This window comes from Babylonia areolata, chromosome 8, assembly GCF_041734735.1.
Source record: "Babylonia areolata isolate BAREFJ2019XMU chromosome 8, ASM4173473v1, whole genome shotgun sequence".
Lineage (NCBI taxonomy): Eukaryota > Metazoa > Mollusca > Gastropoda > Neogastropoda > Buccinidae > Babylonia > Babylonia areolata.
Window position 1 is genome coordinate 48236901 of NC_134883.1, and position 27500 is coordinate 48264400.

Consider the following 27500-nt stretch of genomic DNA (forward strand, 5'->3'; position numbering starts at 1 on the left):
GGTGATTTGTGGCTTTTTTTCCTGATGTGTACAACGACTGAACATCCGCCCTCTCTCTCTCTCTCTCTCTCTCTCTGTCTCTGTCTGTCTGTCTGTCTCTGTCTGTCTCTCCCTCACAGGCCTCACTCACACTCACACACACACACACACACACACACACACACACACACACACACACAGCGCGCGCGCATAGACACCAACATGTGTGCACAGACAAACTCGAGCGCGCGCGCGCGCATGCACACACACACACACACACACACACACACACAGAGAAAAGGATAAGTATACAGGTTTACTCTTCAGCAGCTCTCTCACCTCACCAGCACCCCTCACACACTGCACAAGTGATCAGTCCCGTGGTTACCTGACAGAGCCAGCCACAGCCAGTCCCTCCAGCCAGACCCTCCAGCCACACTTCTCCACGCTCACCACCCTCGCTGCCAGAGTGTGGCACCACCAAAGGGACGTAAACGCGAGTGCAGTGAGCTCCCTTGGCAGTGATCGAAACCGAGGTTTATGGACCGGATGTGCAGAACAAAAACCGGGGCTGACGCTTCTGACACGAGAGGGGTGGAGGGGGGCGGGGTGCTGTGATATATGCCGGAAAACGTTGGTTCCTTAAAAAAAAAAGTTAATGAAGAGTGGGAAATGAAGAAATTAAATCTCCTCTCTCTCTCCTCCATCTCCCCCCCCCCCCCCCCGCCCCTCCCCCCTCTCCTTGTTTGTGCCTATCTGCTTGTATCCCCCCCCCCTCTCTCTCTCTCTCTCTAATCGTGTGATTTTTTATGTGGCTGACTCGAAGTCAGTAAGTAAAGAATGGTGGAAAGATCGAGGCTGTGTGTATTAGAATTTGCCTTGCTGTTTGAGTCTGATTCTCTGTTTCTTTGTCCTAGTTGTTTGTGGCTTTGTTGTGTGACGTGTGTTAGTCATTCGGATGAGACGATAAACCGAGGTCCCGTGTGCAGCACGCACTTAGCGCACGTAAAAGAACCCACGGCAACAAAAGGGTTGTTCCTGGCAAAATTCTGTAGAAAAATGCACTTCGATAGGAAAAAAAAAACTGCACGCAGGAAAAAATACAAAAAATGGGTGGCGCTGTAGTGTAGCGACGCGCTCTACCTGGGGAGAGCAGCCCGAATTTCACACAGAGAAATCTGATGTGATAAAACTGAAGAAATACAAATACACAATGTCCCCAGCAGTACCCGCAGCCGCCGGTCACGTCCTTCATCAGCCATCTCCCATCCGATGATCATTCCTCCCTCGACAGCTCTCAGAACCGGTCACACACACTGTGTCAAACCGCCAGCAAACACCTGTCTGGCAACGTCAGACGCCGAGGGATGGGCGGGGCGGAGGAGGAGGAGGAGGGGGGGAAGACAGGGAGGAAAGGGTGCGATGACACGTCAGATTTGAACAACAAACCCTGTCAGGCCTGCAACCCGCTCTCGGCACCCGTCGCCCCTTCTGCGCGTCGCCACGCCCGGCAGGGGAGGTTGGAGGGGGAGGGGGGGGGGAGCGTCATCTTCCCTTGAGGCCAGACCACGTGACGGAGAGCAAGCCACGAAGACAGTGCGAGAAAAGAGAGTAGATGGTGAATCGTAGAATGGGTTGTCGTGTTGGACAGCCCTCCTCCCCCTTCTTTTAAATCTTTCTTTCTTTCTTTTTCTTCCGTTCTTTCTTTCTGCCTTTCCTTCTTTCTGTCTTTCTTTCCCCCACCCCACGGGCGTGGCAATAACTGTGAGGTGTTCCTGTCAAAGACGCCCCCCAGTGCTGACAGGAAGCGGTAGCGTTGCGGTCCTTGAAGAGTGCCGGCTGATTTATTATTGTTTAAGGAGACGCTTCCGGACAGTTATAACACGTCGGCACGGCACACCGGTCTCTGGTCTGACGTGCTGAGACCTTTGTGAGGGAACAGATGACGTGCTGAGACCTCTGTGAGGGAACAGATGACGTGCTGAGACCTCTGTGAGGGAACAGATGACCTCTGTGAGGGAACAGATGACGTGCTGAGACCTCTGTGAGGGAACAGATGACGTGTTGAGACCTCTGTGAGGGAACAGATGACGTGCTGAGACCTTTGTGAGGGAACAGATGACGTGTTGAGACCTTTGTGAGGGAACAGATGACGTGGTGAGGTGATGGTACTTTTGGGGCGTGTTGTTGTGGATGTTTGGGGCGTGTTGTTGTGGGTATTTGGGGCGTGTTGTTGTGGGTATTTGGGGCGTATTGTGGATATTTGGGGCGTGGTGTTGTGGATATTTGGGGCGTGTTGTTGTGGGTGTTGTGGATATTTGGGGCGTGTTGTTGTGGGTGGTGTTGTGGATATTTGGGGCGTGTTGTTGTGGGTGGTGTTGTGGATATTTGGGGCGTCTTGTTGTGGGTGGTGTTGTGGATATTTGGGGCGTGTTGTTGTGGGTGGTGTTGTGGATATTTGGGGCGTGTTCTTGTGGGTTTTGTTGTGGATATTTGGGGCGTGTTGTTGTGGGTTGTTGTGGATATTTGGGGCGTGTTGTTGTGGGTGTTGTTGTGGATATTTGGGGCGTGTTGTTGTGGTATTTGGGGCGTGTTGTTGTGGGTATTTGAGGTGTGTAGTTGTTGGTATTTGGGGTGTGTGTTATTTTTCCAGACTGAAGTTTGTCTTGTTAGAGAGTGTCTCGGTGACTTGGGTGGCTGCTGGCTGGCTGCGCCATTGACCAAGATGCGTTTTGTATCGCGACAGCTATATGTTGAGTATTGAACTTTATGAACGGAGTATTTGTACAAATACCTCGTGGGAACATTTTCCCCCCCAGCTGCAGGACTGTGCAAAACGTGCGGTTAAGGAAGCACATGTGTGTCAACGCGGAGCCTTGTCAGAACAAAACTGTTGAAACGTGGGTCTGTATGAAGCCACAGAGCCGACAGACAGCCACTGCAGCCTTGGTGATGCACAGGAAGGCTGTGTCAATGAATGGCTCCGAAACGAGCGAGCGAAAACGTACGCTTAGTATGTGCAAGGAAATCATGGTTTTCCACTTTATTTTGGCCCAGCTATGCTCTGGAGTTGAAATTCCAAATATAATTACGCTCAAAGCTCGTAATTTCCTAGATGGAAGAACATCTCCACATTATACAGACATCTGTTTAAATATTTCCGTCGTTACTATCATTCCTCAGCCACTGTCAGTTCTGAAACGAATCATTTCTGCTATTATCTGTCAATAAACTCTGCCGCTGTGTAATCCGTGACAATTCACAATGCAGTCCCGTACAAAATGCCTGCATCATTCCCCACTGCTTTGCCGGCAACAAGGAGACTGAAGCGAACACATCTGTCAGCATGCGGGACCTTCCTTTATTCTTCTTAGGGACTTGAAGTTGTTTTTGTTTCCCCTTTCTCGGTTCTTTCTACATCCAACACCACGGTAATCCTTCAAAATGCGACTCGGTGTGCGTGCGCTTGCTTTTTTTTTTTTTTTTTTTTTTTTTTTTAACACTTCCGCTTGTGCACTAGAGTGCTGTCATGTTGACGGGACTCAATATCCGCTCTCCATCGGAACAACATTCTGTTCTATCTTCCTCCTCAAGAAGGAATCTTCCTCCTCCGTCTGTGCATTGCTTAATACTGGCGTGGGTTTAAAAAAAAAAAAGAAGAAGAAAAAAGGGAGGGGAGGGGGGTGATGGGAAGCTTAATCGACTTGGACGACATGGTTGTGGTCGGATCAAATTCAGCGGCGTTGCGGGCTAAGAAGAGAGAGGTTGTAGGAAAAGATTAAGCAGATTGCGCCGCCTATTACATTCAGCCGCTACATTTTTTCGCCATTTCGCCGCCAGATTTCCACGCAAGCTAATTGCCGGGCGGAGTGGAATCCAATGGGCCAGATTTCCCAGACAGCCCAGGAATGGAAAGAAGGGGGGGGAAGGGGGGTTGAAGAGCTGATGATGAATTGATTCCTAATTGCTGGAGCCTCGTTCTGAACGGGCAAGGAGGGGCGCCCAAGGTGGGGGGAGGTTCCATTCTGTGCGTCGGCAGTGAAATATTGCCTCATTTGTGGCCCCGCTCTGTCAGGGCTCTCTTCGGGGGACTGGCGGCGGCCGGGGAAGGAAGACATTTGTAAGGCGATTGTGGTGATTGGCGGGCGGCCATTTGGCGGCTGCACGGCCCTTTGACACGGCCAGGCCGGCCTGGGAGGGGGAGCCGGTCCGGACATTGTGTGGAGCCGGGGACCTGAAAGGACCGTGTCCGGGACAGGGAAGGCAAGGGGAACCACCCTGACGAAATGCGCAGTGCCGCCAGCACATTTACAGCCCTTTACAGCCTCAGCCTTACTGCCAGGGCCTTTCCTTGAAGACAGTGAGGATGAAGGAGTGATCTCTCTTGAAAGGTTGACGACGTTTCCGAGCAGACCTGAGGAAGGGGAGTTTGCATCATTAAAACAAACGTCCGTTTACACGATGAAATATTTTATCGACAAATTCTGAACTGTTTGATGAGGTTTGGAACCTGCTTGATGACACAAACCGAACAGGATTGCAGTCCGAACGAAGGGCTGTCACTGTGCTGTGCACAACGTACCTGTATGTCACCCAACGTGGGTCACTGCCTTGGTCCACACACCTGGACGTCCTGCCCACAGCACGAGGAACACCACCAACAGCAGAAGGGTCAGGGCTGATGGTGGTGAAGCACATCGTTATGTTCACTGCAGTCAGGGATGTCCATGTGGCGTTCATGCAACCACACACTGACACCTCCCTGTCCCGCTTCCCCCATGGAAAAGAACGGATACAGAGTGCTTCCATTTTGAACTCTCTCTGTCTCTAAAAAAAACATGTCACTTGCTTATCTATTACCCTCGATGATAAAGATTTTGTCTTGTCCTCTCTCTCTCTCTCTCTCTCTCTCTCTCTCTCTGCACGCGCGCGCATACACACACACATATACACATACACACAAAACACAAAACACTTTTGACTCTCTCTCTCTCTCTCTCTGTGACACACACACACACACACACAGAGAATCCATGCCTGCACTTTGAACCGTGCGTCATCATGCCATCTGTTAGTCATCTCCTGTGATGACCGATCAAAGCCCATCATTGCAGAATAACTATTACGTCATGTCTTTTCGATTGGGGGGGGGGGGGGGGGACTATCGAACGTCAAAACAAGGCGGGACGACTATTGTCCAGTCTCTTTTCTCAGGCACACGAAACACCCAGCAGTTCCAAATGAGAGTTGTGTTTGCTGTTCCCAGTTTCACACAACACTGCGATAGTTTGTCCTTTGTCAACCGTAACTTTGTCTGATGCTCAACAAGCGAACAAACAGCTCTCTTCCTCTCGCCGTTATTTTCGCCCGTGCAAAACGCCGGGTAACTTTGCCGTGCCGCCAAGCTGGTTATTGGCAAAATGATTTACCCGCCTAGGTCCGGAGTTAATTGCGGCGGTAATTACTGGTGGGTAGTTTACATTTTACCCGGGGTGTCTTTCAGGCGTGGCGGGGTGTGGTGTGGTGCTGCCACTTTTCAGCTGGGTGGGAGGTAAAGCGTGTCCTCGGTGCCGTGCTGTGGGTGAACGGGTGGGGTGTGGGGGAAAGTTATGGGCCAGGGTGTCACACTGGTCGTCTTGCTGTCCTTCCGTCTGCAAGTGGTGGATCGTGGCTTGTTTCTGTGTTGTCCACAAGTTGAAGCTGTCTGGAAGAGGGTGGGGGCGGGGGGTGGGGGGGGGAGAGTGAGAGAGTGTTGAGGTGGGGCAGGGGCTTGATTGGGAGAAAGACCCGAAGGACCAAATTACACACAAGTTTTGCCTCATTCTCAGTCTGTCTCTCTTCTTCTTCTTCTTCTTCTCTCTCTCTGTCTCTCTCCTCTCTCTCTCTCTTGTCTGTCTTCTCTCTCTCCTCTCTCTCTCTCTCTTCTCTGTCTTCTCTCTCTCCTCTCTCTCTCTCTTGTCTGTCTTCTCTCTCTCCTCTCTCTCTCTCTCTTCTCTGTCTTCTCTCTCTCCTCTCTCTCTCTCTTGTCTGTCCTCTCTCTCTCTCTCTCTCTCTCTCTCTCTCTCTCTCTCTCTCTCTCTCTCCTCTCTCTGTGTGTCAGGGGTAGGGGGAAGAGGCAAGAGAAGGAATCCGGGGTGAAGAGGAGGGAGAAGGTGTGGCAGAGAGAGAAGTGGGATGTTCCTCTGAGACCTGCCGGGGTGGCGATAGCGGAGCTGGTCCGTGACGGGTGGCGATTAGGGGTGCAGTGAGAGGCGGCACGTGCCTGGCTTCCTGCACACGGTAAGCACCCGGCCCGTGCCACCCTCCACCCGCCACCCGCCACCCGACCACTGCGGGGCCGTCATTCACATGGCAGCGAAAGCACAGAGAGCCCCCAAACCCCCCTCCACCTCCACCCCCTCTCTCTCTACTCCGTCAGTGTGTGAACCAATCGGAAATTGCTCTCTCTTCTCCTCTTCTCCTCTCCGCTTGTTATTTTCATTCGGCTTTTCCACACCATTATTTTTCTCCCCCCGTTCCCCTTCTCCCCCCCCCACCCCCCGCCCCCCTCCACATTCCCTTCTCTCTCTCCTCCCCCTAGTCCTACCCCCCTCCCCCCCACGCTCGCTTCCTCCATCCTCCCCTTCCAGTAGTCGTGTGTGTGGGAGTGTGTGTGAGTGTGTGTGTGTGTGTGTGTGTGTGTGTGTGTGTGTGTGTCTTGTTTTATTGTTCTGTCGAGCCATGTTTGAAGAAGCGGTCCTCTGTCAGGCTTCTGATGCTGTTCTGTTGAGGGACTGGAATCTGATCTGTTGTCACAGTGGGATTAGTCTCAGAGCTCGTCACACCAGAGCCTGTTGTGGCTGTTAGGGGTCGTTGTGGGGATACCGGTTCCTGCGACAGGGAACGAGGAGAAATGCCGACATGACGTCTGGCTTTCAGCTTCCTTCCGAAGATGCACGCTGGTGGTTGGAAAAAGGGCAAAGTCCTGTGTGCCGGGGCAAAGTCCTGTCTGCCAGACGGCGACTGACTGAGAAAATTGGAGTCCGCAATTGCTCTTTCCCAGACATGACGTAACCTGCTGCTTTTCGCACACACACGCGCGCGCAAGCACGCACACACACACACACACACACACACACACACACACACACACACACACACACACACCTACACGCACACACTTGCGCATCAATCATCACAACAATCATCATCGTCCCCAGAACGAGAAGAGGAGAACGATGATTACCAGGAAAAGAGAAAGCGAAACCCACACCAGCTCCGGTCCAACGAGAAGGGTGCAATGAAGGGCTTGTGTTTCGCAGTGTCCGCTTTTCTCTGCAAGTCGTCCCTGGAGCTGCTGTTTCCGTCTCCACACCGGATAATGGTTAACAAGCCGCGTAATCTGTCCGTCTGTCTGTCTGCCTGCCTGCCTGTCTGTCTGTCTGTCTGTCTGCTGGTTTTCCCTCGAAATCACTTCAATGCTTTTGTTGTTGTTGTTGTTGTTTATATATTTTAGGCAAGTTGTGTGACCGTTTATTAAAGAGCGGGCGACATTAAATGTTTTATTAATAAACAAAAAGTACCCCTACCACAGGCCTATAACTTCTGAACTGCCAGCAAATAGTCTGAACATGTTGAGGGCAATGTATTATGTATTGTGTTTGTATTGCATTGCGTGTATTGTATTTCACTGTATTGTGTTTCATCGTATGGTACAGCTGTGGAAGAGGGTACCACTCCACCTCACATCATCCACACACTTTCTCGTGTCGTCCACTTCCATATTTTGGTATTCAGAGTCCGTTCACGGTTTTTGTACAGTTGTTTTTTTTAGGTTTTTTTTTTTTTTTTTTTTTTTTTTTTTTCAAACGTCACATTTTGGCTCGGAGAGAAAGAACAATCCGTACAGAAAATAGCCTGATTAATGTGACTCATCAGTGACCCGAGGGTACACGTCACTCGTCCAGAGAGATTCCCAGACAGACAACCCAAGGGAGAATTGGTCTATAGAGCAGACACTACTGTTGTTGCGAGAGGAGGAGATATAGATTTAAATACGAGGAGACCCCCCCCCCCACCACCACCACCAGCACTTATAAAAAGCCTTACAGTTAAATATCTGCTTTGGAGATATGGTGGAAGGGGAGGGGGGTGATTATTTATGTGTGCCCTCCGTCTCCATCCGTCCCCACCACTCCTATCCTGCCCCCTCCTCGTTACCACCATCCCCCAGGCCACCACCACCCCCACCAATCACACATCCCCCCCCCCCCCTGTCCTCACTTGTTCACATCAGCTTGCTTATTCCTGTCGGAGCTTGCTTTTCTGTTGGTTTGGTTTTCTTTTTCCTCATCACACACCGTCTCTTACCCACCCACCCCCCTTCCAACGGACTCTCACTCTCACTCTCTGTCTGTCTCTCTGACTGTCTGTCCCTCTCACTCTGTCTCTGTATTTGTCTCTGTCTGTCTGTCTGTGTCTTTCTCTGGCTGGCTGGCTGGCTGGCTAACTGTCTGTCCCTCTCACTTTCTCTGTATTTGTCTCTCTTTGTCTCTGTCTGTCTGTCTGTCTCTGCCTTTCTCTCTCTCTCTCTCGCTTTCTTTGTCTGTCTGTCTGTCTGTCTCTCTCTCTCATCTTTTTTCTCCTCCTCCTCCTTCTTCTTCCTCTTCTGCTTTCTACTTCCTTTGTTTTGTGTCATGATTGTTAAAAGAATTATTATCATTATTTTGTTGTTGTTAGGGCACGGTGAAAGGAAACTTGTGCCTTTTACCGTCAGTAAAACATTAGAGATCGGGTCTCTATCTCTGTTTCGCTGTCTCTCTCTCTCTGTCTCTCTCTCTCTCTTTCCCTCATCTCTCTCTCTCCTTCCCCCCCCCCCCTCTCTATCTGTCCTTCTCTCCCCTCTCTCTCTCTCTCTCTCTCTCTCTCTCTCTCTCTCTCTCTCTCTCTCTCTCCCTCTGCTCAGATACGAGCATATTTAGTTTGTACCCAAGAAAGAAAGAAAGAAAAAGAGGCAAGAAAATATTGTTTGAATATACTACAAATCTGGATAAACACACAAACAAAAAAACACAGGACAAGAAGAGAAGCCGGCCATGTACTGGCATTGCCTTGTGGGCGGGCGACCTGTCTGCAAGGGGGAAAGGCCGCCAGACCCATGACTGTGATTCCTTATTCCCCTGCCTCTCCCTTCCCCGCCCCATTACAGGATTAGTTCCCCCCCTCTCCTACCTCCTCCCCCCGCCGTCACCCCCCCACCCTCCTCTTCTCACACACCTCCACTTTTGCTGCTGCAGGATGACGGGCGCAATAGCCGAGTGGTTAAAGCGTTGGACTTTCAATCTGAGGGACCTGGGTTCGAATCACGGTGACGGCGCCTGGTGGGTAAAGGGTGGAGATTTTTACGATCTCCCAGGTCAACATATGTGCAGACCTGCTAGTGCCTGAACCCCCTTCGTGTGTAAACGCATGCAGAAGATCAAATACGCACGTTAAAGATCCTGTAATCCATGTCAGCGTTCGGTGGGTTATGGAAGCAAGAACATACCCAGCATGCACACCCCCGAAAGCGGAGTATGACAGCCTACATGGCGGGGTAAAAACGGTCATGCACGTAAAAGCCCACTCGTGTACATGCGAGTGAACGTGGGAGTTGCAGCCCACGAACGCAGAAGAAGAAGAAGAAGCTGCTGCAGGACGAACACTGGGAATGATCCAGGGGTTGTTGTTGTTTTGCTGGGAAACTGTTTCATGTTGGTGGTGTCAGCAAGGGGCTATGTTTTTTTCTTCGTCGTCTGGGTCAGCTGAAAGTGGCGTTGTGGACCTGTTGGAGTTAGGTTTCTTCCCTTGCTGGTGATCACATGTGACGGGGAAGGATATGGAGTTACTTTTGCGTTCCATTAGAAGGATGATGTTGTTGTTGTTTTTCCCCCAAAACTTCCTTGTAGTTTCAACTTGTGGCTGATCACAAGGTGTGTGGGGGGTGGGGGTGGGGGTGAGGGGGTTCTGTGCGTGTTTCTGTGTGTGTGTGTGTGTGTGTGTGTGTGTGTGTGTTTGCCTGGCTGGCTGGCTGGCTGTCTGGCTGTCTCTGTTCCTTCCAACCTTTCTGTCTTCTTTCTTTAAACCACCCCCCCTCCTTTCATTCCATCTTTCTTTCTACACTACATCGCCACCCCTCCCACACCCACACCCCTCCCACACCCACACCGCTCCCTAATCCCACCCCCACCACTACCTCTCGCCTCAACACACACACTACACACACACATACACACTACACACTACCCACTACACACACACACATACACACTACACACTACCCACTACACACACACACACACACACACACACACACACACACACACTACACACACACACACACACACACACACACACACACACACACACACACACACTACATACAACACAACACAACATACACACACACACACTCTCTCTCTCTCTCTCTCTCTCACACACACACAACACACACACACACACACACACACACACACCACACACACACACACACACACACACATACACACACACACACACACACACATACACACACACACAATGCAACACACACACACACACACACACACACCCACACCACACACACACACACACACACACACACACCCACACCACACACACACACACACACACAGACACATGTACACACATGTACACATATGTCAACCCATCACACACACCCCTGACAAACAGACATGAAAAATGAAGGCTGCACAAGTGAAGGCGACATACAGAGCGCTCATTGAGGGAGATGGTGTGTGAATGTTTCAGATCGATCCCTGCAGTCTGGCGGGCAGAGACGGCCGTGTGAGGGAAGGGGACCAGATCTTACAGGTCAGTGACATCCCCCCAACCCGCCCCCCCCCCCCCAAAGATCTTACAGGTCACACCACCCCCATACCCACCCCCAACCCCCAGATCTTACAGGTCAGTTACACCCCCACCCCCACCCCCAGATCTTACAGGTCAGTGACACCCTCTACACCCCACACCCCCCTCCGCCAGTACTTGGAGATAACCCCTGGATGTTGATTTTCTGTTGTTGTTTTTGTTTTGTATTGTTTTGTTTTGTTTATGTACATGTATATATTCACAGGTATGAATAGGATTCTCGGAGTTTCATGGTGGGTTTTTGTGTGTGTGTGTGTGTGTGTGTGTTTTGTTGTTGTTTTTTTGTTTGTTGTTGTTGTTATTGTGTGTGTGTGTGTGTGTGTGTGTGAGACGCGCTCTGACCCAGTTTCTGTCACACGGCGTTTTCAGATCAACGGGGTGGACGTGCACAGCCGGGAGCAGGCCATCTCTCTCTTCTCCAACCAGGAACCAGACATCACCCTGCTGGTGGCCAGACCCCAGCTTCAGGTACCATGAATAACCTCTCGCTTTCTGGCGTCCGCGGTTGTTTGTTTGTTTTTGGTTTTGTTTTTTTTTTGGGGGGGTTAGGGATTGGTTGGCTGGCTGGCTGACTGTCAGAAAGGGCAGAAGTGCTGGTTGTTAATATGGTGAATTGGTTTGTTGGTTGGTGTCTGGTGCTGTAATGGTCAGTGTCAAAATGTGTGTGTGTGTGTGTGTGTGTGTGTGTGTGTGTGTGAACGTGTTTGTATCTGTGTTTTCATGAGTGTGTATCTGTAGACATGTATAAACTCTTCAATTCCTGTGTGTCTGTGTTTGTCTGTGTGTGTGTGTCTGTGTTTGTTTCTCTCTCTCTCTCTCTCTCTCTCTCTCTCTCTCTCTGTGTGTGTGTGTGTGTGTGTGTGTGTGTGTGTGTGTGTGAAAGAGAGAGAGAGAGAGAAGAGTACTTTCAGCACCACAGATCTTTAAGGGGAAAAAAGAACAAGATAAGACATGTTTATTTCAGGAAACACCGTGGGGGAACACGATAATGTTGCTTGAATGTAACATAATGTGGAACGCTTTTGGCAGTGCGCTCACAATCTATCGCAAAGCACAGCAACCTGTTTGTTGAGAGATAAACTGGCTACATTTGGAGGGAAACAGCTATGCATCTTGTAAAAGATTTCATATTATTTATTGTGTATGCAAGAAGGAAATAGGTATTTCTCCAGGATAGAAATAAGACGTATTCGCAAGAGAAAATTATAAGTAGTCGGCTTACAGAAAATATGCAGTTTGTGCGTGGACGTCGAAGTGGATCAGAATGCAGTCATTACGGTTTAAAGGAAAATGATTAAACGGGTCAACTGCTCGTGAATAATGCAGGGCTTTTCAAAACACATTTTGTGTTTTTACTGTAAACATTTGACAAGTACCCTTTTCTTGCGATTTCAAAGGTTAGTCAAAAATCAAAATCACACACACACACACACACACACACACACACACACACTCGTTCTCAACCATTCCCTCATTTTGACCCACACACTCCGCCATACACACACAACCTGAGGGAAAAAAAAAAAGTCAGAAAGGCATTGCGTGCACTCTGAACGTGTCCCACCCCCCACCCCCCACCCTCCACCCCTCTCCGCCCTGCTGAACAAGTCTTCCTCAAGACAGAGTATCATCATCAACCAAAAACCACTTCAAAGACCGCTACCACTTTCTTCCGCAGTCCCTGCTAACCTGTTTTCCTCCACAGTCATTTTTTTGCAAATGATGATAAGAATTTTTTTTTTTTTTAATGAAACGTTGGACAGGATCGCTAATTGATTCCAAAGAGAGCCGTGAATGTCGGGACCGGATCGAAGGTTGGCAGTGTTTATCGCCCGGCGTGTCGCCCAGCACACCCTGTCGGGAGGGTGGGGTGGGGTGGGGGGGGGGTTGTTTGTTTTTACCTGCCGTATCTCAGCACCGCTCCTTTGAAGTCGGGTCGGGTGTCGGAGGCCGGGTGTCGGAGGCCGGGTGTCGGAGGCAGCTCACCTAAAAAAAAAAAAACCCACAGTCCCCCTCCTCTCTCCCCAGATCGGAGAGGAGGCTACTCTCGCACACAGACGTGCAAGCGCGCGCGTACGCACGCGTACGCACATGTCCACGTGCACTAAGACACGGACACGCGCGTGCGCAAATATATTATGCGTGAACGCATGCTCTTATGTGTGCGTGCGCGTGTTTGGAGCACCATTTACGTGGTGTGTGTGTGTGGGGGGGGGGGGGGGGGGGGGGGGGCGGGGGCGGGGGGGGGGGGGGGGTTGCCAGGATCATCGAGTGAGACAGAAACAGTCAGGATGAGAGAATAGAGCCAAGCGTGAAGATGACAGGGGCGGGTGAAAATGAGCTACTCGTGTCCGTCCGTCCGTCCGTCTGTCAGTCCGTCGGTTTGTTTGTCTGTCTGTCCGTCCGTCCGTCGGTCTGTGTGCTTCACAGCAAAAGGTTTCTAGACAGGACGATCTGTGCTGTAGAAAGCAAGAGTTTTTTAAAGCGACTATTTATGGACCAGTTCACAGACGGCTCAATTTGTCCCCGTGTTGCTGTCGTGTGGTGCCAGCTAACACGTCCTGATCTGGTCACCGCGCGTCACAAACAGTGCAAGGTGGCAGAATGGTTGAGACGCTCATCTGCCAGTGCAGTGAGTCCCTGAAGGTCTGGGTTCCAATCCCGCTTTCGCCCTCTCTCCCAAGTGTGATTGACAAACCAAACTGAGCGTCTAGTCATTCGGGTGGGACGATAAACCCGAGGTACCGTGTGCAGCACGCACTTGGCGCACTGAAAAAGAACCCATGGCAACAAGAATGTTGTCCTCTGGCAAAGTTATGTAGCAGAAATCCACTCTGACAGGTACACCAATATATATATATATAGTTTATACTCAAGGCCTAAGCGCAGTGGGTTATGCTGCTGGACAGGCATCTGTGTAGCGTATATGGAATTGTCCGATCGCAGTGACGGGCGCGATAGCCGAGTGGTTAAAGCGTTGGACTGTCAATCTGAGGGTCCCGGGTTCGAATCACGGTGACGGCGCCTGGTGGGTAAAGGGTGGAGATTTTTACGATCTCCCTGGTCAACATATGTGCAGACCTGCTAGTGCCTGAACCCCCTTCGTGTGTATATGCAAGCAGAAGATCAAATACGCACGTTAAAGATCCTGTAATCCATGTCAGCGTTCGGTGGGTTATGGAAACAAGAACATACCCAGCATGCACACCCCCGAAAACGGAGTATGGCTGCCTACATGGCGGGGTAAAAAACGTTCATACACGTAAAAGCCCACTCGTGTGCATACGAGTGAACGCAGAAGAAGAAGAAGAAGAAGTCCGATCGCATTGACGCCTCCTTGAGAAAGTGAAAGTGACACCGACCAGGCTGTGTGATGTGTTCACTGCACGATGTGACAGACCCAGAGCACGGACTGACAAAAGGAACACTGTGTGACGGTGCAGGTGGAGGACAATAGTGGGGCCGAACAGATCGGCTTACCCCCTTACGTGGACACATAGAGACAGCTGCAAAGTAATTACAGACTGCAACAGATGGCAGAGAATCCACAGACTTGGAATTCGATGGGATAGAGGGTAGGAGAGGTTGGGGGTGGGGTGGGGGGGATAGAGAAGGAGGTGGTGAAAAGAAAGCGTGGGGATGAGGGAGGTGGAGGAGGAGGAGGGGGGTAGTTTGCACCGACGAGAGGGAGGGGTCAGGGAGTATTACTAAAAAAGATGGCGGGCAGGGTTTGTGGGGGTCCTCTCTCATCACGGCTCAAGTGCCGTGCTATGCAGTCAGCATGCCAAGCGCAAAGCTGGCTGGGGTTATTGGGAGCCACCACCCCTCCCTCCCCCGCCTCCCCTCCCCCACCCCCCATTCATTACCCCCTCCCCCAAAAAAACATCCCTCTCTCTCTCTTCTCTCCTCTCTCTCTCTACTCTCTCTCTCTCTCTCACACACACACTCTTTCTCTCTGTCTCTCTCTCTGTCTCCCTCTCTCTCTCTCTGGCTCCCTCTCTCTCTCACTCTCTCTCTCTCCCTCTCTCTGTCTCCCCCTCTCTCTGTCTCCCTCTCTCTCTCTCTCCCTCTCTCTCTCTGTCTCCCTCTCTCTCTGTCTCCCTCTCTCTGTCTCTCTCTCTCTCACACACACACACACTCTCTGTCTCTCTCTGTCTCCCTCTCTCTCTCTCTCTTTCTCCCCCCTCTCTCTCTCTCTTCTCTCTTTCTCTCTCTCTCTCTCTCTCTCTCTCATCCTGTGTTCTCAGTGATCATCATCGTCTTGCCAGGGCTGAGACTCCCACGTGTTCACTCGTACACACGAGTGGGCTTTTATGTGTATGACAGTTTTTACCCACCCCCCACCCCCTACAGGCAGTCATGCTCCGTTTTCGGGGGGGGGGGGACTATGAGTAATCAAATTCAGGTCGTATCGTTGTTCCGCGTTGACTCTTAAAGAAGAATGAAACGTCGAAGAGAAGTGGAAACGAAGACGAAGAAACGGACAGAAAAAAACACCCACGAAAGACAGAAAGACAGAAAGAAAGAAAAAGGTTTAAGAACCAAAGACATACACAGAGAAATAAAGACCGAAGAAGAACGGACAGCCAAACACAGTGGAGTGGTGGAGAGCTCCTTCTCCTCAACCCGCCTTTGAAGTGGGCAAGGAAAATCAGATTATCCCAAGGCGCCTTGCTGCTGAAGACTCACTGTCTGAAGACTCACTGTCTGAAAGCATACTGCGTGATTTGCCACCACAACACACGAGTAGCACTTGGTCGCAAGAAACAAAAACAAAAACAAGAAAGCAAACTAATAAGCCAGCTACCTGTCGCTTTGAAGTGGACTTTGGCGGAAGAGGTGTTTATTTTGCCCCATATTCTCACGTCCCTCATCTCTTCAAAGAAGCCGAAGAGTGCGGCTCTCAGATGCACATCAGAGTTCCATTGGCAGAGCTAATGCCAAGTAGTTCCCCTTCGTTCCTCCCCCTGGCTTTACAAGAGGCCTAAGCGCCTGTTGCACTAAGGCCGTCAAAGCCCACAGCTACGGCAGATGGCTTCTTGATGCCTGATAATCCCTGCAGCTGTTTGATCTTCAGCGCCGGGGTGACGGTGAGGGCTGGCTCCGAATTCCTGAACACTACCCTGGGAACAGACGACAGCGGCGGAACAAGACAGCGAGGGCCAGGTCTGGAAGATCAGGAGCCTTTGTTGTCAGCTTTTGCTTTTTGACCAAAGAGTACACCCTCCCACCCCCACCCCCACCCACACGCACGTAGAAGTCCTTTGCTTTTGACTCACGATCTGTGGAGACGTGTGTCTTTGAAGCGACAGGCAGCAGACGTGTGGTATCCTTTTGCATGGCTGCGAATTCCAGAACAATGCTGGGACAAGAAAGGAACAGATATCAGCGGTTCCTTTTCTTTTTTGTATCTGGTTCCCCCCCCCCCCCCCCCCCCCCCCCCCCCCCCCGTCTCCTCAGTGTACGCTGGATCCAGAAGCGTGTCGCTTTGAAAGGAGAGAGTCTGCCCGGCAAGGTGCCCAACCCTCCAGTGTGGCCAGATAGGACACAGGTTCTGGTCTCCGAGCTGAAGCAATGTTCGGTCGACAGGGCGAGACAGGGGAGATAAGGGAGGTCTTTGTGCTGGAAGCTGCTAAGTCGGAATTATCTGTATGTCTCACGCTCTCCGTTCCCCCATTGCCAGTTTCTGCAACTGTCCGTTTGGCCATTATTGGGAGGGAGAGACAGAGACTAGGGGGAGACAGAGACAGACAAGGGAGAGAGAGAGGGGGGGGGGGTATGTATGTGTAAGAGAGAGACAGACAGAGAGTCGGAAAAGTTTAATGTACATCGGTCTTGGGCCACAATACAATATGCAAGGATGGGTGGGGCGTGGGTTATATTTGGTAACATTGTGTTAGCAGACAGCGAGAGAGAGAGAGAGAGGGAGGGGTGGAGAGGAGGGGAGGGAAGGTGGGGGAGGGAGATGCCAGACTCATTTCTCTCGTTCACCTTTTACATAGAATTCCGTTCCCTTTGCTCTCGCTGTCCTGAATTCGTCCTGCACGAAAGTTTGACACGAACCAGATCTGAACTGAACTGTGTGATAGACGTTCTTCTGGTAACTTCTCAAACTGGACTCCTAGTTTGCAGTTTTCTGTTTTGCTGGTGAAGTTAAGTGGGAGAGGCTAACTTGTGGATAGGAAAGGAACAGAAAAACTTCACCGACAGCAACAACAACAGCAACCACAAAATGGTAGAAGATATGGTTTGGTTGAAATGTTTGGGCAGCTGTGACCCCGAGAGAATCAGGGGAGTCATGCTTACGTTTGAGGAGTAACTGGGAAGTAGACTTGTTGTCTGGGGGGGGGTTGCAGCATGTGCCAGACACTCTGAGCCAAACTGATGCTTCTTTCTGCTGAGGCTGTGGAATTACGGACGGCAAGTCGGCCTTGCTCCGGAGGAATCAGCCATCATTTTCATCCTCTCTCTTCTCTACCCCCCATCCCGTCTCTGTCTCTCTCTGTCTCTGTCTCTCTCTGTCTGTCTCTGTCTCTCTCTCTGTCTCTCTCTCTCTGTCTGTCTCTCTCTCTCTCTCACTCTCTCTCTCTCTCTCCCTCTCTATCATCCGTCTCAGTTCTATGTCCCTCCCTTCCTCTCTTTCTCTCTGTTTCTCTCCTCTCACTCCCCCCCCCTCTCTCTCCCTCCCCTATCTCTCCCCCCCCCTTCTCTTTCTCTCTCTCCCCCTCTCTCTCTCTCCCCTCTGCCCCCTCTCTCTCCCCCTCTCTCTCCCCTCTCTCTCCCTCCCCTCTGCCCCCTCTCTCTCCCCCCTCTCTCTCTCTCCTCTCTCTCCCCTCTCTCTCCCTCCCCTCTGCCCCCTCTCTCTCCCCTCTCTCTCCCTCCCTTCTGCCCCCTCTCTCTCCCCTCTCTCTCTCCTCTCTCTCCCCTCTCTCTCCCTCCCCTCTGCCCCCTCTCTCTCCCCTCTCTCTCCCTCCCTTCTGCCCCCTCTCTCTCCCCTCTCTCTCTCCTCTCTCTCCCCTCTCTCTCCCTCCCCTCTGCCCCCTCTCTCTCCCCTCTCTCTCCCTCCCTTCTGCCCCCTCTCTCTCCCCTCTCTCTCTCCTCTCTCTCCCCTCTCTCTCCCTCCCCTCTGCCCCCTCTCTCTCCCCTCTCTCTCCCTCCCTTCTGCCCCCTCTCTCTCCCCTCTCTCTCTCCTCTCTCTCCCCTCTCTCTCCCTCCCCTCTGCCCCCTCTCTCTCCCCTCTCCCTCCCCTCTGCCCCCTCTCTCTCCCCTCTCTCTCTCTCTCTCTCCCCCCTCTCCCTCTCTCTCTCTCTCCTCATCTATGCCTGTCTGTCTTTCTCCGTATGTCTGTCTCTTTCCCCCCCCCCCCCCCGTCTCTTTCTCTTTCCCTCCCCCCTCTCCCTCTCCCAGTCTTCCTTTCTCTCAATCACAGTTGATGCTCACCTGTCAGGTGTCAGAGGCACTGATCGAGAGCGGAGATGCCGACACAAAAGATCAGAGAAAAATCTGGGCGGCGGATCAAAGCACTTCTGGGTCCCTTGAAGTTCCTCCGCCACCCTCCCCCCCCCACTCTCCCCCACCCCCGCCCCCCCTCCGTCCACCACACAACATACCCCTCCCTCCCTTTCTATCTCTATCTTTATTTTTTCTCTCTCCCATCGGACGCATACAGTAGGAGGGTGTTGTGCTGTGCGCTTTTCTTCTGTCTGTCTTTCTTTTCTTCTTTTCTGCTTTGTGTGTGTGTGTGTGTGTGTGTGTGTGTGTGTGTGCTTGCGTGCGTGTGCACGTGAGTGTTGTCTGGCAGTCGTAAAGCGGCAGGTTATCAGATAGGGGACAGGTGAGGAGCGGAGGCGGCTTTTCTTTGATCTTGGAAGCCACGAGGCCAGACTGAAGACACGGGGGGAACGTGCCGGCACCGAGACCTGTCGGACAATAGGTGGTCGTGGGGGGGGGGGGGGGGGGAAGGCGTTGGGGGCGGGGAGAGGGGGGCCGGGGGAGGGAGGGAGGAGGGGCGATGTTTCTCTGGCGCTATCTGCTAAAGCGATCGCTGTGTTTTTTCCTTTCTTCTCCGATGTCGGCATCAGCCATGCACAGTTGCCTTCATCGATGAGTTACGGGGCGTCAGTGGGGGGAGGGGGGGTTGTTATGGTGGGTGGGGGTGAGGGAGAAGGAGGGGCTATTATGGTGGGTGGGGGGTGTGGGGGAAAGGGTGGGTGTGAATCATCGTTCTTCAAAAAGTGCAGAGATGATTTTTGATAGGCTGGCTGCGCTCCAAAGGGTTAAGACGTTCAGTGTCTATCTGTCTCTTTCTCTGTCTGTCTGTCTGTCTGTCTGTCTGTGTCGGCCCCCGTGTTTATCTGTAAGATTGTGTGTCCGTCCTTCATTCTATGTGTGTGTTTGTCTGTATTTGTCTTTGTGTGTTTGTGGTAATGTGTGTGTAGTGTGTGTGTGTGTGTGTGTGTGTGTGTCTGCGCGCTCGCGTTCGTATCTATGTGTATGTTTGTGTGTTGTGTGTGTGGTGCACGCGCGCATATGTGTGCGTGTGTCTCAGTTTGAGATGCGCGTGCAATACAAGGGAGATTTCCCCAGCAGATAAAGGCAGTCGGTTCAGGGACGTTGAGTTCACTGCAGCCTGTTGCTGATCTCACTTCAGATCTCAGACGCTTGATTTAGCCATCACTTGGCCCCTGTGGTCGGCCTGCCTATAAACAACATCACAAGACGGGTAATCTTCCCAAAGTTACCTTCTTTTCTTTTTCGTTTGAAGCGGAAGATCATCAATCAGTTCCTGCTTTCCATCTCAAAACAATTACGATGTGAGAAAAACGTAACGAAAGAAGACGCGATGAATGAACTCACTGAGGAACAGTGCCATAAATGTCTGCGGAGATTTTCCTTTCACAATCCTAAAACCAGTTGACTGTGAGATGAACTCGTTTTGAAACAGTGCGATGAATGCCTGTAGAGATTGCCTAGAGATTCATCAAACGAACTGACAGTGAGATCAACATATTTTGAAATAGTGCGATAAATGCCTCTAGAGATTACTTAGAGATTCCTTAAACGAGTTGACAGTGAGATGAAATCATTTTGAAACAGTTGCCTTGGAGAGTCCTTGAACCAGTTGAATGTGAGATGAAACCATTTTGAAACAGTGCCTTGGAGAGTCCTTGAACCAGTTGAATGTGAGATGAAACCATTTTGAAACAGTGCCTTGGAGAGTCCTTGAACCAGTTGAATGTGAGATGAAATCATTTTGAAACAGTGCCTTGGACAGTCCTTGAAGCTAGAATTTGATAGGAAAAACAAATAAAACTACACGCAGGAAAAAATACAAAACAATGGGTGGCGCTGTAGTGTAGCGACGCACTCTCCCTGGGAAGAGCAGCCCGAATTTCACACAGAGAAATCTGATGTGATAAAAAGAAATACAAATACAAATCATCCGAATGACTAGCGTCCAGGCCACCACCACTCAAGGTCTAGAGGAGGGGGAGAAAATATCGGCGGCTGAGCCGTGATTCGAACCAGCGCGCTCAGGTTCTCTCGCTTCCTAGGCGGACGCGTTAACTCTAGGCCATCACTCCACTTTAGAACTGACACACTGCGCACATGTGTATAAAACAATATACAGACAGAGATGCAGGCACACACACACACACACACACACACACAGGAAAGGAAACCCCAAATATGGCACATGACATAACTCAACAGCAGGAAAACTGCAGGCATTCACCATCTCCCGATCAGACACACGGTAATGTGCATCACACCATCACAACGCGGCATGCCCTTTGACAGAAACCACAATAACTCACATCTCTCTCCCACTCTCCCCATCGCACCCCCTCTCCTCTCTCTCTCTCTCTCCCTCTCTCTCTCTTCCCCCCCCCTCTCTCTCTCTCTCTCTCTCTCTCTCTCTCTCCCTCTCTCTCTCTCTTTCTGCCCCTTCTCTGACTCTCTCTCTCTGTCTCTGTCGTTCGTTCGTTTATTTATTTATAGTCTGTTCATCAAAGTCGTTCTGTGTCTGTCTGTCTGCCTCTCTTTCTCTCACTCTCTGTCTGTCTCTCTCTGTGTATCTCTGTATCTGTTTGTCTGTCTGTCTCTCTCTGTCTCTCTCTCTTTCTCTCTGTCTCTGTCTCTCTCTGTCTCTGTCTCTGTCTCTCTGTCTCTCTCTCTCTCTCTCTCTCTCTCTGCACTCCCACCCCTCCTTCGTTTTTCGTCCGTCTCTCTCTGTCTCCCCCTTGCTCTCTCCCTCTCTTTGAGTCTTTCTCTGCCACAACACACACACACACACACACACAGAGTCACACTCACACACACACACACACACACACACACACGCACACGCACACAAGCGCGCACGTGTGAATACCCCTTTAATGCGGTGCGCGTGATAGTGCCTGTGGCCCCCCCGTTTGATGACAATCTTTTTTCCTGACACTTTGCGGTCTGCATGTGTTGCAGGGCTGGAGGTTTATGTCCCTGTGATTGTGTGGCGAAGTCAGGGGGGCAGATAGCGTGCTCCCAGTTAAATCAAATCATAACTCACTGATGGCACGGAGATACAGCACCGTTATATCTCCCGGCGTTTTATCGGCCCGCTCTGGGACTGGTGTACTATTTTGACGTATGTCAAAGAAGGGGAGGATTGGGGGGGGGGAGGAGGAGGGGGGAGGGAAGTGTTGCATCTGTGGGAGGGGGGTTAGGGTGGGGGGGGGGCGTTGCATTCGCATTCCTCCTTTCTTTCAACTTTTTCTTCCCCCCTCCACCGCCCCCTTCCCCCCGATCTCTCTCTCTCTGTCTGTCTCTCACCCCTATCACAATATGTTCTCCTCCTCCTTCTCTGTCTCTCTCTGTCTCTGTCTCTCTCTTGTCTCACACACACACACACACACACACAACACACACACACACACACAACACACACACACACACAACACACACACACACACACACACACACACACACACACACACACACACACCTTCTCGCAGTGTGGTTTTCTACACCTAGCACCTATCTGTCTGTTCTGTACCGTGTTCTTGTTGTCGAGTGTCTCCTCTCCAGGTTCCTTCTGGACTGTCTTCGGCAGCCCTTCATTCCCTTCTTCCTTCCTCCCTTCCTCTCTTTGTTTCTCCATTCCTCGCTCATCATCCTCTCCTCCTCCTCCTCCCTCTCTTATGTCTTCCCCCTCCTCCCCCCCCCCGTGCGCCTCTCTCTCCCCCCCTCCCCCGCCTCCCCCTCTCACACAGAGAGGATATTTTTGTTTTTTTTTGTATTTTGTATTTGTATTTCTTTTTATCACAACAGATTTCTCTGTGTGAAATTCGGGCTGTTCTCCCCAGGGAGAGCGCGTCGCTACACTACAGCGCCACCTTTTTTTTTTCTTTTCTTTTTTTTGTATTTTTTCTTGCGTGCAGTTTGATTTGTTTTTCCTATCGAAGTGGATTTTTCTACAGAATTTTGCCAGGAACAACCCTTTTGTTGCCTTTTCTTTTACGTGCGTTAGGTGCATGCTGCACACGGGACCTCGGTTTATCGTCTCATCCAAATGACTAGCGTCCAGACCACCACTCAAAGGCTAGTGGAGGGGGAGAAAATATCGGCGGCCGAGCCGTGATTCGAACCAGCGCGCTCAGATTCTCTCGCTTCCTAGGCGGACGCGTTACCTCTAGGCCATCACTCCACTATACATGAAGGTGTTATCTGTGACGGACGCAGTGTCATTGCAAATTGTCAGACCTGTGACCGAGCGGGGATGAGGTGTGGGCGTGAGAAAGCCTGGAGAGGCGATAAGGTAAGGTGTGTCTCCTCGTATCGCCTGCAGCGGCAGCTGAATGAATGGCTGGGGTCTCTGGATGCCGAGGTGGTTTTAGTTATTTTGCATGTATGTGATAACTATGAATGTATGTGTGTAACTATTTTTTGAGGATGCTTTTATTGGGATGCCGTTTTTTATGGTGTGGTTGGGTTTTTTTAAAGATATTATTCAAATACATGCTATTTTGAGAACGCTGTTTCGCTGTCGCTGTGCTTTTATTTGACTACTGTTTTCAAGATGCTAATACGCTGTCTACAGTACACTTTCTTGAAACGAAGAACATGCAAAACTGGGACAGGTCTTTGACCAGGCTTCTCTACAAGTGTTTCGTTTGAAAATGAATTATTCAATTATAAAGTATATCTATTGTAGAATTTGTTTTTGATAAACTGAAAAGCAGCAAGAAACATTTATATAATTACATGCACAACTTTTCCTAAGAAATGTCTTTACCTGATGCTTTTCAAGACAAGCCATAAAGGTTGCCAATGTGAAGATGCTCCAAAGGGTTGACTGGTTTCCCCCACGTGCTCTGAATGATTGCACGCAGAGAGGGATAGAGAGATCGAGAGACAGAAACAGACAGACAGACAGAAACAGACAGACAGACAGTTCCGTTCCTGCCCTCTGCTCATTTTTTTCCACTCATTCCGTTTCTGCGTCTATCTCTCTCTGTCTCTGTCTCTCTTTCTGCCTGCCTCCTCCTCCCCCCCGCCCCCTTCTCTCTCTGTCTCTCTCTCCTGCCTCCCTTCCCTCTCTCTCTATCTCTCCTCCCCCGCTATCTGTCTCTCTCTGTCTCTGTCTCTCTTTCTGCCTGCCTCCTCCCCCCCCCCCCCTCTCTCTCTCTCTATCTCTCCTCCCCCTCTATCTGTCTCTCTCTCCCGTTGTCCTTATCTCAATTCTTTCTCTTCTTCTCCTTCTCTCTCTCTCTGCCCCCTCCCTCCCTCCCACCTTCCCCACCCACCCCCAAACGGCACCACAAGCAGGGCATCATCTTTCAGCTGACGTTGCCCTTAGTTACGGCGGTGTGTGTGTGTGTGTGTGTGTGTGTGTGTGTGTGTGTGTGTTTGTACCAGGCGGGGCAGTACGTACAGGTGTACACAGTGCATGACAGGTGAGAGAGAGAGAGAGAGAAGCAGACAGGCAGCGTCAACAATTTACCTCAAGGGGGGGTTGTGACCTGTGCAGTTCTTGTCTCTCTTTGTCTTACCACCCCCCCCCCACTTCTCCCAGCCCCCGCACTGTTTACCTGGGACGTTATAACTCAGTGTCAGGGTACGTGTGTCTGGCACCAACGTCCAAACACTGCAGCATTCCTGCGGACCACGGTGCCGTGCTGGGAGGGGAGGGGCGTGTGGAGACTGGGTCCTCCTTGTTGAGTGTTTGAAAAGAACGTGTGTGTGTTTTGTGGGGGAAGGAAGGGTAGGGGGTGTGGTGGGTGGGGGGTGGGTATTGGGTTCTTGTGTTTGTGTGTGTGTTTGTGTGTGTTTGTGTGCGTGCGTGCGTGTGTGTGTGTGTGTGTGTGTGTGTGTGCGTGCGTGTGTGTGTGTGTGTGTGGTTTTGGATTTTTTTGTTTTGAGTTTAGTGTCTGTGTGTGTCTTTTGGTTCTCGTGATTAAAACAGTCTCTCTCTCTCTGTCTTCCATTCCTCTGTATCTGTCTGTCTGTCTGTATGTCTGTCTCTCTCACACACACACACACACACACACACACACACACACACACACACACACACACACACACACACATCCACCCCTCTAACCTCTCCATCACCACCTCCACCTAACCTAACCCCAGTGTGTGTGTCTGCGCGCGCGCGTGTCTCTCTCTCTCTCTCTCTCTCTCTCTCTCTCTCTCTCTCTCTCTCTCTATATATATATATATATATATATATATATATTTGTATTTGTTTGTATTTGTATTTCTTTTTATCACAACAGATTTCTCTGTGTGAAATTCGGGCTGCTCTCCCCAGGGAGAGCACGTCGCTATACTACAGCGCCACCCTTTTTTTTTCTTTCTTTTTTTTTTGCATCTTTTTCCTGCGTGCGGTTTTATTTGCTTTTCCTTTCGAAGTGGATTTTTCTACAGAATTTTGCCAGGAACAACCCTTTTGTTGCCGTGGGGGTTTTTTACGTGCGCTAAGTGCATGCTCCACACCGGACCTCGGTTTATCGTCTCATCCGAATGACTAGCGTCCAGACCACCACTCAAGGTCTAGTGGAGGGGGAGAAAATATTGGCGGCTGAGCCGTGATTCGAACCAGCGCGCTCAGATTCTCTCGTTTCCTAGGCGGACGCGTTATCTTTAGGCCATCACTCCATATATATATATATATTATACGTCGACACACACACACACACACACACACACACACACACACACACACACACACAGATTCACCAACAACAAAAACCGCCCACCACAGATTTATGAAGTGAGGTGGGTTGAATGTTATCGTCTCACACGCTCTTCAGGAGTCCGCCCACTTATGATCCCCGTCCACAGAGGTATTACACTGGAGAAGGGGAGCTCACCTCTCGCTGACACAACCTCCCCCTCACCCACAAACAGGGCGACTGGAGCGTACAGCGCTCACACAGCGGACTTCAAAGGAGAGGAAAACAGATGGTGTTAATATTAACCCCCTTTTTTGTGGGGTCAAATTGCCGGGTTAATGGGGCAGAAAAGCGGGTAATACGAACCCAGGGCAGTCAAGGGGGAGGTGCGAGTACCTCCTGCCTTGGTTATGGGGGTTATAAATAGCCAGGGGGCATAATATACAGGGGTGTAACTGGAGACAGCCTGCACCGTTGGTGTGGTGTGGTTTGGCCGTTGACTGTTGATCTGCAGCAGAGATTACGTCACTCCTGCCTTTGTGACGCTGCCTCACTTGACACGTCACTTGCGGAACCGCCGTCAGTGCGTGTAAATTTGAAGTTATTTGCACCTCGGTGGTGAGCATAAGTAACATAAATTTCTGGTGTCGGTTTCAAAGGAATGAAAATTATACAGGAGTGGGCGTGGAAGAAAAAAAAAAAGAATCCCAGATAGGAGAGGTACCCACTGCAGGGGGCCGGAGTACTAATTATGAAATACACGATATGACACAATAAACCCCGCCCCCCGCACCCCCCCCCCCCCCCCCCATTTCTATCTCATTCTAACCCCCCACCCCCACCCCCACCCCTCTTTCTCCCTCTCTCTTTATTTCTCGCCACTCTTATTTCTAAAGATTAACCATATGTTTGCTTGTTTGAAAAAAAAGGTTCTGTTTACAGCATTCGTAATCTCTGTATGAATCTGACGCATGCATTGGACATATGGCAGGGATTCGTTGAAAGTAGTGGAGAAATACAGGGTGACTGTTCAATGCACCAAAAGCACTTTGTGCTACAGGTTTAAAGTTAATACGCATTCTGCGTTGTTGTCGCCATGCGATCTTCATGTTGTGTAGCCTACTTCACGTTGTGTACTTCATGTTGTGTACTTCATGTTGTGTACTTCATGTTGTGTACTTCATGTTGTGTTGTGTACTTCATGTTGTGTTGTGTACTTCATGTTGTGTACTTCATGTTGTGTTGTGTACTTCATATTGTGTACTTCATGTTGTGTTGTGTACTTCATATTGTGTACTTCATGTTGTGTACTACACGTTGTGTACTTCATGTTGTGTTGTGTACTTCACGTTGTGTTGTGTACTTCATATCGTGTACTTCATGTTGTGTACTTCACGTTGTGTTGTGTACTTCATGTTGTGTTGTGTACTTCATGTTGTGTACTTCACGTTGTGTACTTCATGTTGTGTACTTCACGTTGTGTACTTCATGTTGTGTACTTCACATTGTGTTGTGTACTTCACGTTGTGTTCTGTACTTTACGTTGTGTTGTGTACCTCACGTTGTGTGCTTCACGTTGTGTACTTCATGTTGTGTTGTGTACTTCATGTTGTGTTGTGTACTTCATGTTGTGTACTTCATGTTGCGTACTTCAGTGTACTACACATTGTGTACTTCATATTGTGTACTTCATGTTGTGTTGTGTACTTCATATTGTGTACTTCATGTTGTGTACTTCATGTTGTGTTGTGTACTTCATATCGTGTACTTCATGTTGTGTACTTCACGTTGTGTTGTATACTTCCCCTTGTGTACTTCACGTTGTGTACTTCATTGTTGTGTACTTCACGTTGTGTACCTCATATTGTGTACTTCATGTTGTGTACTTCACGTTGTGTTGTGTACTTCATATTGTGTCGTGTACTTCATATTGTGTCGTGTAATTCACGTAGTGTACTTCACGTAGTGTACTTCACGTCGCGACTTCACGTAGTGTACTTCACGTAATGTACTTCACGTAGTGTACTTCACGTTGTGTACTTAGTGACGTCTCTCTAGGAGGTCAGGGGTGGGATGCATGAGCGAAGTTAGCAGCGCTAAGTTTGCTTATCGTTGAGAACGATCCTAACTGTACAGTAAATTACATACACTTAGGAACATTCCTAACCTCTAAACTAACTTAGCGCTGCAAAGATCGCCTCGTGCAACCCGGCTAAGTTTGCTTATCGTTAAGAATGTTCCCATCTCCACGGTATGTTTCATACACTTAGGAACATTCTTAATTATAAGCAAACGTAGCGCTGCAAAGATCGTGTCCTGCAAGCCGGCCCAGAAGATGGAGATTATAGTTTTGTTCCTGTTCTTCTCTCCCCGTATCGCTGCCACCCCCACCCTCCACCCTCCCCCTTTCTCTGTCCTTGACCCTGTTCTCTCACGTCCGCTCTCTGTCTC

At 50.3% G+C, this 27500-nt stretch overlaps 1 protein-coding gene across 5 annotated transcripts in view; it reads left to right on the forward strand.

Moving 5' to 3' along the window:
* Nucleotides 1–27500, forward strand: part of LOC143284891 (PDZ domain-containing RING finger protein 4-like) — a 536817-nt gene that overhangs the window by 476448 nt on the left and 32869 nt on the right. For all 5 annotated transcript variants that reach the window (XM_076592015.1, XM_076592011.1, XM_076592012.1 and 2 more), the window contains 2 exons: nt 10768–10830; nt 11257–11355. In XM_076592015.1, the coding sequence (XP_076448130.1) occupies nt 10768–10830; nt 11257–11355 (162 nt within the window). The remainder of the gene's footprint in view (nt 1–10767; nt 10831–11256; nt 11356–27500) is intronic.